The 14,157-nt window shown below is 42.8% G+C and overlaps 1 protein-coding gene across 2 annotated transcripts in view; it reads right to left on the bottom strand.

Moving 5' to 3' along the window:
* Positions 1–979: 979 nt before the first annotated feature.
* Positions 980–14,157, bottom strand: part of IGSF22 (immunoglobulin superfamily member 22) — a 48,380-nt gene continuing 35,202 nt past the window's right edge. For both annotated transcript variants that reach the window (XM_085860779.1, XM_085860780.1), the window contains exons 20-26: positions 13,623–13,925; positions 13,422–13,510; positions 11,693–11,885; positions 7,605–7,904; positions 5,020–5,165; positions 3,353–3,533; positions 980–1,372 (exon numbers count right to left, since the gene is read on the bottom strand). In XM_085860779.1, the coding sequence (XP_085716905.1) occupies positions 1,368–1,372; positions 3,353–3,533; positions 5,020–5,165; positions 7,605–7,904; positions 11,693–11,885; positions 13,422–13,510; positions 13,623–13,925 (1,217 nt within the window). In that variant the 3' untranslated portion in view covers positions 980–1,367. The remainder of the gene's footprint in view (positions 1,373–3,352; positions 3,534–5,019; positions 5,166–7,604; positions 7,905–11,692; positions 11,886–13,421; positions 13,511–13,622; positions 13,926–14,157) is intronic.

Genomic DNA, 14,157 nt, shown 5'->3' on the forward strand with positions numbered 1-14,157 from the left:
TGGCGGAGGTAAAGAGTTGTTTCACGTAAAATAAGTAAATTTTGTAATGTTTTACTATAAAGTAATACTTTATGTTCTGAAACATTTAAGTTTTAATAAAAACATGTTTACAACATTGTGAAACCTAATAGGCTGTTCACCAGGATTTCATGTCTCAACACGATGCCAAAACAGTGCTATTTTTGAAATAGTAATTGTATATTTTTTGGGCGCAAGTTCTAAAGTAGGTCTTGTTTTGATACGATTCTACAAGCAAATAAAATATTTACATGCCGAATTCCATGCTTCCATCATTATCGTTTGAACAATTCCGAGCTTATCCGCTGGATTCTCTTTGTCCCATCGTCAGTTACACCTTCCTCACCGCTTTAAATAATAGATAAATAAATAAACCACATTGTATTATATAAAAAAATTAAATACTTATATTTGTATTCAAATACCTTTGTCATCTTTGAACCTGTTATTGGCAATTAAACAATGTTTCATAAACAGAAAAATATAGCTTAAGAACTTGACTATATGCTCACTAATTGAGAAAAAAAATGATGCTATTTTGATTTATCCCCCTCTCCTTACGTGAAAAATCTGATAATTATTTACCCTTTCCATTTCCTTATCACTTATTTTCTCTTTCCAGTTGGTCTGCAAGGCCTGTGTCTGTAGCTCAATGGAGTACAGCTCTCCACTATGGGCTGACGCCTGAAGCTGAACTCCCATGCCCTGGCTTGTGTCTGCTGTCCTTCCATTCCCTGCCTGTGTCTTCTATCCCTCCATAGTTCTCCGTATTTCTTGCCCTTTTCTGCTTTAAAACAAAATGCTTTCGCTCACTCTGCGTATGTAATTTGTAGATTGTGATAAACGAACTGATGAAAAAACCCCAAAAAACATTCAAGACCATCACGTTACTGTTGGGTCACATCGGCCCTTTAATCAACATCACCGGAGCCGTTTTACTGGAAGAAAGAAGAATGAGATGGAGGCTTTGTGCACAAACTTTATTTGCATACATTAGAGCAATAACAACAACAATGGATATGCATTGTAAAGTTATTCTCATAAAGCTACCATCCAGCCGTGCAAATACCATCGCTCTGATTAAGGAAGACTGTCTCAAGTTTTCAAGTTTTTGTTACTGTAAGTGTCAAAAATTGTCTTTGCATGAGGTCAGTGGAGAGCATAAATTTTGGCATTCATCAGTCTGAAATGGCGTATGTGTGTTTGATATAGTCTGTGTGTGACGAAGGATAACTTTATTCGGAGAAGCTAGATCCTCCGGCCTTCGAATCGACTTTCTGGAAATCCGAGACCGTCGTTGCTTGAGAGAAAAAGCAACTAATAGAAGATGATGATGTCGTAGGTAGTTCTCATTCTGTAACAAAACGGTGACATTTTATAATCGCTGCATCATGTGTTCCATTAAATATTTTTCTTTTTATAGTCTCGGAGCAAGGACCTGAGTAAAATGAAATCATTCAACACCCCCCGCCCTCCCACCCCTACAGAAAAAGTTTGACTTGAAAAGGTCAAGGACAAAGTGGTTTCGGATTGGAGTCGAGGACAAAGCGAGACGTATGTACCTATCCACAGCACATGAACTAGGACCTGAGCTGTGCAATGCTTTACTCGGCTTTCACGTACTCACGGGGTGTGATTCAAACGGCGCATTCAGGAATCGGCACGAAAAAGGATCTCGATGTCCTACTTGGCAGTAAACAACATCAGATCAGTTTGGGACTGCTTGGAGAAGAACCAGAGCTTCGAACTTGGTGTTGCCTTAACGGTTGTGGTGGCTGGTTTAAGATTTCAGGGTCGTGAGTTTGAGCCGCTATCATTCCGTTGAAATAATATCAGGTGGGTTGACTCAGCCTGTCATCCTTCTGAGGTCGGCAAAATGAGTACTAGCTTTCTGGTAACGGGGGCACTGTATCGGGGGAACAGCCCTTCCAGAAAAATGATGCAACCAGCAGTCACAGACTGATGCTTCAATATTGATACTTCAAAGCCGATGATACCTCAATATTGAAAATGAAAATTGGTTTGGTTTGACCAAAGACCAAAGATAATCACATTTACGTTACCCATCCCCCCCCCCCCCAAAAGTTTAGTACAACGCATTGACGTACTATTGGCATGGATGTGGCTTGTAGAATTTTGATGATATCACAATTTGAAACCACATATTAACTACCTGGAGGTGTTCTGGGGGGTCTATTCTAACACCCTGTCAAGTCAAACCTTTTCAATGACTTTCCTTATTTGGCCTCATGAGAAATGGCTCCGGGATTATTAAACTTTATCTTGAATAGGTGGTGTAATAGTGAGGCCTGGTCCAAGTGGGTGAAAATCTGTAACGTGATTGTCTGACATTCCCAGCGTTACCAGGTGCTCTCCAGGTGTGGCTATGCACAGTACTTCGAAGGGAAAAGGTCTGATGATGCACAATCTTCATCTGGAGAGCTCTAATTGTAAATGATGTTTGCTGTGCCGTTATCTGAGTTGCATTTTGCTGACATTCAGACGGGCAGGTGAAGCTGATACAATAAATATGGAAGATGCACTAAATTTATGGTGTGTAATTAGAAATCGTTTTTGTTTTTCTTTGAGTAATTAGAAATTTCCAGTGGTAATCTTTAAAGTATGAACAGCTCGCTATTCTCCAAAAATGTGTGCTGGCTCACAGGTCAGTATTGTTTTTGTCTTTTTTTTTTTTTTACTTATCACAGCCATATTTGAACGTATGCTGTGGGTTGTTGGTCCATATTGTACGAAGGGGCGCTAACGTCCCAAATCGGGGTTGGATTTTGTGTGTATTGGGGTCAGAATTTGTTCATGGTGCCGGCGATTGCTCCCTTTCTCTTTGCAAAAGACACAGTTTGATCTTCGACGTCCACCGACAAATGCTAGCAGGCTGGACATGAGACTTGATTTTTTGGCCTCAGGTTTCGGTAATTTAAGCGAGCAACAATGATTACAAAAGTCATAAATTCACCAGTTGATTGTGAGCAGAGCCATACCCGTTTGAGGGGGGCACATGCTGTGTGAGGCCAAGTCTTGATCAGGCATGTTGACGTGCTATCGTTACCAATTGAATGGGGAATTTATTTTCTTTTTGTCATCGTGCAGTTATAATTTGATAGAATCAAATTCATCAGGTCAAGCCTGTTAAGAAAACCAGCCAAGATCCCATCTACGTATCATTTAAACAAGAGGGGGGTGGGGCCGGGTTAAAAAAGTGTGTGTGTGCGTGTGTGTGCGTGCGTGCGTTTCTGTTCTATAATTGCCCACAGCTACTGTTACATTTATAATTGCAATGTGGTTTCTACATCTATATGCGGCTATCGAGACTGACCGATGACCATGAGAGTGGAGCCACATGTGACCTCTCCGAGGTGGTTTTTGGCGGTGATGGTGTAATGTCCAGCATCCTTGGAGTTGGTGATGGCAATGTTGAGTGAGCAAACACCGTAAGTGTCTGTGCTCCAACAGTTGGAGTTTTCGTCCAGTGGTGCAGCATCTTTCAACCAATGTACCTTGTGGGAGATACGAGCAAATAACTTGGTTTATTATCGCCAGGCTTTTTGAAAAAAGTATGGGGGGGGGGTTATTTTAGTCTGTCTGTCAGTCCGTCACGCTATCTCTTACAAAGTGGTTGTGTCGAAACTCACTAATTTGATAGTTATGATCACCACATGGCAAGAAGTTGCGAGAGCAGTATAATTTTTGGCAGAGTCAAAAGGTTAAATACCCCCCCCAAAAAATGCAACTCATGACACATTTTAAAACATTTTAAATGAAACTTTGTATATGCAATCAATATAAGGGGATACATGAAATATGTCACTATTTTTTGATTTGATCCCCAATTCATGACCCAGGGGGTGGGGACTTGGGCACAGGGTAATGACTAGCTTGGTAACTGAACATACCCTGGGTTTTCCTCCCTTTCAGTTTGTTGCTAAACAGCAGTCACGACTGTTTGGAAAGGTAATCGTATGTGTTTGTGGTTTATAATAATTTTTTTTACTTCTGGTGGAGGTGTCCCACGAAACATCACGATAAGCTATTTCTATGTGTTATCATGGAGTTTGTCCAAGGAGGAAACCCCCCCCCCCCTTGGGGAAGGGGACAAATGAAGCTGTTATAACATCCATAATGTGACCCTTAGTTTTCTTGTCAAGTTTGGTTGAGATTGGATAAATAACGACCGAATGTATTGCAGTCATAAAAAAACACACTTTAACATGTTTAATGCCCTTTTGTTAGTTATTACGTTTATTTGTGCAAAAGTGTCATTTGTTACTCGTGATAGTAAAAAAAAAAACAAAAAAAAAACATTGCTCAAAGAAAACGAGCTTGGCTAGAAAATTTTTATTTTGCGCCACCCGTGCGGGTGACTCCTGCAAACCGCTCCAATACATGGTGTGTGAGTTTGTAGGTGAGAGAACTGAGCCTGAACCTAACCACCCTTTTCCCATATGCCTGAGGTTTTATTTTATGCGTTGGTTTCCAGGAACGTAATCCCCCCTGTAAAACAAGTGTTTACTGTACAATAAAACCGAAAAGGTCTTTTTTGTCCGCTTTATGAACATTGACCTCCATTGTCTACATACCACACAAAACAAGTCCTGGCGAGGGTCATGCAATCTCTGATCGCTCTTTCTTGTTTTGTTCTGTGATGCCTTAGTCATTAATATCATCGCTTAAAAGTAAATTTAGGAGAAATGTTTCAATGAAGTTTGCTTGGAGTTCACCTTGGCAGATTCGAACACAAGGATGTACACTGTGCAGTGAAAAACGGTGTTGAGTGAAACCCGTCGACCTTATTTCCCACATGATGTAGTACTTTTGACTTTGGTTAATATCCCGAAGGAAAAGCTTTCGAAGACTTCCTGTGGATCGGCGTTTAAAAAGATATTCACACCCATAAATGGCATCTGTAACACACTTGCATCACATGATTTTTCATCCAAACACCGCAATTTCCCTCTGAGACACATCGGCAGGGAACGCATATACCTTAGGGTTCGGATGCCCTGTAACAGCACAGCTGATCTTGCAGTCACATCCGCATGGTATGCAGTGGTCTTTGAGTTCCAACACAAACTCCGGAGCACTCTCCCTCTCCTTCTCATGGTATTTCTCAATCTTCACGTCAAACAAGTCTGGATGGGTCGGTGGGTTATGCACATGCCATGAATTAGTCGTTTTTCAGCACTTTCCATTTTGCCAAAATTGTTAACTTGTTTTATTTTATGACATCTACTTCCGAGGGACATGCATTACAAACGGTTGTTCATGTGAACCAATGTTGGGGTAAAGGGTTTAAAACAGGCAATTCACTTGGATACTTGCAAATCCTGCAAGAAAGTTCATCATAATTGTAACCTTGAAATCCCCAAATTTATTTTCAGGGTGCAAGGCGATAATGGTGTCGTGGAGCCTCACTCTATGTTCTTTTATATGCAGCATGTGGCTGTGAGTTTGCATCAATTTTTCTGTTGGGGGTGTGGCTGTGCCCTCTGTAGGGTTGTGACAGGTATTTGTAATTTGTTCAGGATGCCGGGCGATAGTTCGCTTGCTCGTCGCGTAGGACACCATGGGATCTTTAACGCTCACAAACTGTTTTGTCACATCAGATGTCCTGTTTAATATAAATCTAATGGATGGTACACGCGTTGATGAATCGCCTTGCCTGTGAAACACCAGGATTACAGTTTTTAGCTGAAACCAAGGTTCAAATGCAGGCTCGACAGCGAAGAGGCAAATGTGCACACCTCTCTGCTATCCTGCCAGCCCCTTCATGTTAATATGACCTATTAACTGACATCCATTATCATCACCACTGGTAAGGTGACTGCAGTTATTGGCAATGCAGTTCTTCTATCTCTTCTGCAGTTATTGGCAATGTATTTGATCCTTTGTCCTTCGTATTGCTATTATACACACTAACATTAAATTGTATGCTTTTTTTTTAATATGCTCTGCACTAAAATTTCTCTCAATTTTACGATTACCGGATGTACCGTTCGCAAATTAAGAGCAAATAAGTGGTGCTTAAACATCGGCATTCCATTTTGTTGTCTTAAATCGTCAAGACTCTCACCAAGATAGTCTCAGTCATTATTTCCACCACTGAGGGTAGACGCAGGTTGTTTTCACCTCTTTGTCTGTGAGCAGGATAGCAAAGTTATGGATGGATTCCAATGAAATTTGGACAGGTTGGGTGTGTGACGAGGACAAATTGGTTCAATTTTGGTGAATATCCAGATGTGTAAACGAGAATTTAAAAAAATTAATTTCACCCCAAATGGAATGCGAGACCATTGCGACGCCTGCTCGCCTCTCTGCCCAACCCTTGCCTTTTGGAAGTCACGCACATTCTTCCAGAAACCCTTGCTACCCTCCCAAAGTCTAAACTTGGTCACCGTTCATTCATCCCACCTTTGGAACTATCTTCCCAAGTATGTTGTTTAGTTCTACCAACAGCACCTCATGCTGTTCCCCATATCTATCTCTGAGCTTTATTCCAAGGGACAAGGCTGAGACCTTGTCCCCACCGTTCACCCCACAATTCCTCATCTTGAACTGTGATACATACATCGTTGCTCTTGTCCTACTATTTTCCATTCACCCCCATGTTGTCTGTTGATTCTTTGTGCCTTGTTATTTTTATTATTATTTCTTTAACGGCCACAATTACTTGCACATTCTTGTGGGGTTGGCCAGCGAAGGTTTTCGGCCTAATCTTTCACAAACTGCCTGGTCAGACCTGACGTTTGACCAAGTAGTTCGGGAAGGAATTTAGAATTTCGCCATTTTGTCCGTGATGGCTCGTCTACTTCTGCTCTTCAATAAGCCTTTATTGATAGCTGTATAAACTAGAACAGTACTCGGTAGAGCACATACCTCTGCCAGGCTGAACAGTTTACGCTTTGTATTCCACTGATAGGCCGGATCTGCATCTCAACCTTAACCAAAATCGAATTGGTGTGTTCTTGTCGCCTCACCATCTCATCCACCTAGTTTTGCCATAAATCGTGCACAACTTTTTGAAATGTTATGCTATATGTCATTTTTAGCCCTATCTCTCAATTTGAGAAGAATCACTTAAAAAAAAAAATTCTCATATTCGGATCTTCACCCAAATCTAATCGATTTGTCTTTCACATATCCAACCTGTCCACAAAGTTTCATCCGAATCCGTCAATTTTTTTGTTTGTTTGTTTGATACATCGTGCTCACAAACACAGGCCTGAAAAACATAACCTCCATCCACCATCGCTGGCAGAGGTATTAAAAGTAAAAGGAATGGAAATTTGAAGATTTCATGGAGCTCAACTTAAACAATTGGCAAAACCAAAATGTCAGTATATTACAGCCTTCACAAGCGAGTATGCAAGCCAGATCTTGATGCACCATTATCGAGTGGTGGAGCAAAAGCAGCCTATGCTGGATGACAAAATCCATTAGTGAATGATGGCTAGCACTTTTGGAAGCATATATTACATACTGTTAATGTGATGAAGGCACCTGGTGCCTCACATTTTTGGTAATGAACAGGCAATAATTATGGTGGAAAACCTGCATGTTATCACACTCACTCTTCTGCTTGGGTACGAGCCAGGCTTCTTTGCTGTCTGAAGGGTCGCTGCAGCCTAGCTCTGACTTGGCAATGATGCGGAAGTAGTATTTGCGTCCTGGAATGAGGTCTGTAGCGATGTACTTGGTATTGGCAACACGATCGGACAAGGTGTACCACGTCATTGTGCTGGAATCTCGCTTGAGGACGACGTAGTGAAGCCGATCAGTGGGGCTGTCATCGGGCGAGGGTTCCCAATTGAGTGTCACAGTGTTTTGTATCTCTTCTGCAAGGCAAATCTTACCTGGTGGCCGTGGAATATCTGTGGGAGGGTGAGGATCAGGATAACATGTCAGTTTTGTTGATATAATATATAAATTTGTGTATACGGTTGCATCGCATGCAACAGACTGGATTATCATCCTGGAGGTGGTGGGTTCAAATCTGGTTTAAGACGATATCATCAAGGATTTGGAATGCATTGTTACGGGTCGTCAGGATTTGGAATCGGCGTTCAAATCCCAAACCTGACCACCAATATTATGAGGGGTCATGTCCACCAATTGGCCGAGGCACTTTCAGCTGGATTAAGGACTATTTGCCAACCTCAAATTTAGAACACCCACGGCCGATTGAGCGGCACACTCGAGCACCTTGCCTCGCCGGGGTCGTAATCAAGATGAACCCGAGCGTTGGTTCTGGCCTGCGAGCAGGTGAGTTTAATAACAGGCTCCCTGAATATCCTCCAAAACCTCGTTTTGGAGGATATTTGGGTACCCAAAACCTGAATATCCTCTAAATTGATTTAAAGCTAACTCTGCGATCGTAGCAGTCTCAATGACTCGGAGACCCGGTGAGTTTGATAAGTGGTGTAATTGTAAATGGGGAGGGGAAGGAACAAGGAAGTTGCAATAAAATGCATTGCAATGTTATTTACAATAAATGATACATGTGTTTTCTTGGGACTGGAAGGCTCATATTCAACTATTTTAAGGCCTCAGGCACACCACAGGAGAAAGACCTCTAGGTATAAGAGGAGCGGATGACGTGATGGGAGGTGCTCATTCCGCCTCCACATTAGGCCAGTCGTGCATTCCCTTCCTTCCTGAGAGCTCCACTTTAGATGCGACCTAACTCGACTCAACTCGGTCACTGTATGTACAGGTCGGAGCTCTTTCTTTGACCTCAGGTGACATCCCATGTTGTCACTAAGCCCAATCCGCTCTACAGCTCATTGGCTGTTCAGGCGCCACTCAAGCCACAGCCCTTCCCCAAAACTTCTCGGGCGGTCTCGAATGGTCAAGGCTTGGCCAGAGCACGCCTGAACTGCTGCCTCATAACCCACAAGGCCACTGCCTTTTAAAAGGATAAAAAGACAGATTTACAAATGATAAACCACCAGAGTGAGGGTTTGAGAGAAAAGCGTGTTTAGACACAAACATTGGGAGAGGAGATGACATGCTTTCAATTTGCTTATCGACGCATATTCCTATTGCAGTTCATTTTTCCTCAACTATCCGAAAACATGAACTAAGGGAATTAACTACTTTAATCTCCACATTCTTCACCATGCGAAGTCATTTCCGCAACAATATGCTTCTTGATCGTAATCTTGATAGTTTCAGGATACGTCCCACCGCGTTATCGGATTACATGCGAAACCCCAGTTGGCTAACTAATGACTTTCACTGATGTAACCTGCTTCAAAACTTGTGGTTGGCATCTACATTTCATGGTTAACTCTTAAATGCCTCTCCAAAGCATTGAAAGCTACTTTTATGTTAGCAACACAGCAACTGTTATATTACACTGAACAACAAAAATTTTTTACTGGAGATGTGTAAAGTGATTTAGACTAATTTGGGTACGCTGATTTCAAAAATCATAACCGTTTTGCTGTATCACGTCAGGATTTTCAGGAACAGAAATATTCCCATTGCCTAGAAGTCAGGATTTCAATGAAATTTACAAAAATTCATTTATTCATTTATTTCATCATGAATGCTTCAAAATTATAGAAATTACAGAAAAACTCCACTAGAATGTAATTAAAAATGCTTTAGGCATTTGGCTTTGCGTTTGTGCTGCTCTGTGTCAGTTTCACGATGCAGGAACCAGCAGAAATCGCCCATCATGTTCGGGTTGTGCCGCCCTTGGTAACGCGTCTCCATGAGTGAAATCTCTTGGTGGAATCGCTCGCCGTGCTCGTCCGAGATTGCTCCCAAGTTGTCAGGGAAGAAGTTCAGGTGCTGGTGTAGGAAATGGATTTTCAGGGACATCCTGGAGCCAAGTTTCCTGAAGGACTCCAGCAGCTGCTGCACTATTTCTTCATAGTTGTCCGCGCGCTCGTTCCCCAAGAAGTTGTCCGTCACAGCTTTGAAGCTCCTCCACGCTGCCAGCTCTTTGGGGTTTAGAGTTGTCGGAAAAGTTTCGTCCTTCATAATCTGTCGGATTTGCGGTCCAACAAAGACACCAGCCTTGATCTTGGCCTCCGACAAGGTGTTGCCAAACTTTTCCTTGAGGTATAAAAACCCACGCCCATTCAGATCCATTGCCCGTACAAAACTTTTCATCAAGCCGAGCTTTATGTGGAGTGGTGGAAGGAAAACCTTGGCTGGGTCGACAAGGGCGACATGCTTCACGTAGTGTCGACCAGGTACATGCTCTTTTCGCTCTTCCCAATCTTTCTTCGTCCAGTGATTCTTGTCGTCGCTGCTATCCCAGAGACAAAGGAAGCACATGTATTTCGTGTAGCCTGACTGCAGCCCTAACAACAGCGCCACCACTTTCAAGTCTCCGCAGATGTGCCAGTTGAAGTCATTGTACTTGATGGAATAAAGCAGCTGCCGCATAGTCTCATAGGTCTCTGTCATGCCGAACGCGTGAGCCAGTGGGACTGATGGTTTCTTGTTGCCATTGTGGAGCAAAACAGCCTTCAAGCTGTTCTTCCCCGAGTCGATGAAGAGGCGCCAGTCTGCAGGATCGTGATCACACCCAAGTTTTCAACAGACCGTTGATGTCATTGCAGAATGTCATCGTGTCTTCCATCTCAAAGAACTCAGCCATGTCTCTGTGACGTGCTCTGAACAAGGATATCTTGGTGTTAGGTTCAAGTAGATTCCACTGCTGCAGCCTTGATCCAAGCAGCTCTGCCTTCGCCTTTGACAGCGAGAGATCTCTTACAAGATCATTTAAGTTTCCCTGGTTCAGATGGTGTGATTCTTGAGTGTCGGGTTCAAAAGGTTCATCATCACCATCCTCTTCACCACTGCTTACAGCTATGTTCTGATCAGCTGGAGGTGTTGGAACGGGGTTCTCGTCATCATGAGGCACAGGTTTACGAGCAGAGACGCAGTCAGCGTACTTGATGTGACCTTTATTCTTCTTGTTGAAGCCGGCGATGCTTGTGCAGCAGAAATAACAATCATCATGATGATTCTGCGGCTCACGCCATAGCATGGGCACCGCAAATGGCATGCTCGTGCGCTTGCCCACCAACCACTGAGTCAAGGTTGTGTGACAGCTTGTGCAGCAGATGTGTGGTGCCCAGCTCTGTTCTTGGTCCCCCACCTTACACCCGAAGTAGTGAAAGTAGGCGGCCTTCATTTTCACTGCTGTAGATATACTTCGCTGTTGATCTTTTTTGGTATACCGACCACAGACATAACAGAAGTTGTCAGGATGATTGGTACAGGAACGCCTACTCATCTTTATCTGAAAGAAAGAAATATAACACAAGTTAACAACAATTGTACGAAATAGACATGTTAAAGACATATGTAAATTTCATTGAAATCCTGACTTCTAGGCAATGGGAATATTTCTGTTCCTGAAAATCCTGACGTGATACAGCAAAACGGTTATGATTTTTGAAATCAGCGTACCCAAATTAGTCTTAATCACTTTACACATCTCCAGTAAAAAAATTTTTTTGAAATTTGTTGTTCAGTGTTATTAGTGTACCCAGTCTAATGGACTGGGTAACCTCCTGTTTTTCTTCTGTTAATTTATTATTATTATTATTATTATTATTATTGTTAATATTGTGTGAACATTATTTCTTCGGTTAGTCTGCCTGGCATGTCTGGTGTACATCAGGATTCCTCTTACCGGCCACCTCAATATGAATGTTGAATGTCTCGCTGCCAATTTCATTTTCAATGGTGATTGTGTATAGGCCGGCATCCGACCTGTCTGCGCTGGCAACCTGCAGCTGGGAGAAGCCTTTGGTGTTGGCGACGCTGGCACGATCAGCCAATGCACGTCCATCCTTTAGCCATGCGACTTTAGGCTCAGGAACACCCTGTCACCGGGTGCAGATAAGTGCTGACGTCACTGCTGATGTACAATTTAAATTTAAGGTGGATGCAAACAGACATGCACAGGAACACGTCAAGTCTTCGCGTAATGTTGTAACCTAAAAAAAATCATGCCTCTGCAAAAATGAGAAATAATTTAAAATGTTAATCGTGAACTTGGGGAATAAATAGCATGAATGATGTGCTGCCATGATGGCTTTAGGAGGTACACACAGCACACTTGCTTCTGAGCAATCTAGCCTGGGTTTGAGTCTCAGCGCAGCCTGTTATCCCGGTGTCTCGCAGGTAAGGTGAGGCATCAATGTGTGTGCCTTCCCTCGGCCAATGATTGCATTCTCAGCTATGTGTTGCATATGAAAGAAGAAGAAGAATGGTGGCAATTTGACACCATATATTTAATTTAAAAAATTCATAATAATGCATGTTTAACATGGAAGAACGGTTATGTGTGCCATTTTTAAGGTTTGGTAATGAATTTGAACATTTATTTTGTATTTTTACTGATATTACGTTTTGTTGAACATGCCTGGTTTTGGCTTTATGGTTAGGGTGGTGGGCTCAGGATCCTAAGGTCCAGAGTTCAAATCCTGCTTGGTTGTTTAATTAATACCCGCTGGGGTTGACTCAGTCTGTCATCCTTCTGACGTTGGCAAAATGAGTATCAGCTTACTGGGATGATTGAGCCATTTGAGTATCCTGCGTTGGAGTGGCGAGCCATCCGGGATTGTGCCCAATAGCTCGGGTGACTGCTTTGGCAGCACCAATGCTCTGTACAGAGTGTGGTCTCGATGGATGGATGGATGGATGGATTGGGACCATACTCTGTGCAGTGTTGGCGCTGCCAAAGCAGTCTTCTGTGATATTGGGCACAATGGTCCCAATGGATGGATGGAAGTTTCATTGTGCAGAGTTGTAGGCTATTCACTTCACCACCACTTCACTTACTATTCATAACAGTAGCTGTGGGTCAAAATGAGTTGTTTCCAAACCAAAGTTGGAAGATGAAAATAAGGTGGATCAAATATTGGGACGATTAGGAAAGCAAGTACAAAATGAAATTTTTGTATATGTTGTGGGCCCATACACATATCGTGCTATGATGGGATAGCCAAATGGTAATTGGCCAACTTTGAAACCGTGCGTTAAAAATTTAACAATGGCTCCCTTTTTTCCTAGCAGCCCAATTGCAGAAAGATAAAACGTCCCCACTCCATTCAATTCGCGGACATTTTTTAACGTCCCAAGCCAGTCGATTGCAGACAAGTTGCATTTTGTCGTTGAGTCCGAATTACGACTGCTTCAACTTTTTTTTTTTTCTATTCTGTGGGTCAGTTTCTCATGTCCGTGGTCACAGTTACTCCCACTTCAAGTCTTAATTTCCACTTATAACAAGTTGTCACAACAATTATGACATGTATTAGACAGCTTGAGATAATTACAAAGATGTTTAAGTGTCAACAAAACTTCATATGCAATCCAACTGGAGTTCGAGAGACTTTGGAGAGAGACACATGACTCACTATAAAAGGGATGTTCAAGCGGATGGCATCCCCGGCTTTGAGGAAGAGATACGACTTGTGTCCGGCTGTCAGCTTAAATTTTGGGCGCACTGCAATAATCACAAAGAATGTTGTTCGGTCACCCTCCCACCAACAAAGCCAATCTCAAGTCAAGATCTCAGCTGATACTCAGAAGTGAGGTCTTGGTATCCGTTTACTTACCTGGTGGGGGCATGGCCACCACGCAGTGACCCAGATCACATGGCTCGCCAAGCCCGGCTTCATTTATTGCACGCACTCTAAACATGTAGCGGCCTTTTTCCCGGAGTCCTGTCGTCGTGAATCTTGTGTCTGTAAGAGTGTTCATGTTACAGCGTGACCATTCCACTCCATCTTCAGGCTTCATTTCCACTATGTAGCTGAAGGGCGTGAATCCTCCGAGGTCCTTTGGCTCCTTCCAAGCCAGGGAGATACTCGAGTAGGTGGTATCAATGACTTCCAGGTCTTGCACGGCACTTGGAGGGTCTGCAAGATAGGTCAACAGACGGATGGTGGATTTTCCTACAGAACATTCGTATTAGTTCCAATCTTTCATTAATATAACTGAACTGTTCGATAAAGGCCCTGTCACACCTTGACGATTTAGCCAGTGTATGCCTGACGTATGCAAAATTGGGCTAAAACGCCGGCACACGTCGAATACGTTATGGGTAAGTTTGTATACGTTAAGAGCACGCTGGCAAACGTCGTAGTTCTC

The sequence above is a fragment of the Eptatretus burgeri genome, chromosome 17, assembly GCF_056783735.1.
Source record: "Eptatretus burgeri isolate ZD-2024b chromosome 17, Ebu_testis_v1, whole genome shotgun sequence".
In the NCBI taxonomy this organism is placed as follows: domain Eukaryota; kingdom Metazoa; phylum Chordata; class Myxini; order Myxiniformes; family Myxinidae; genus Eptatretus; species Eptatretus burgeri.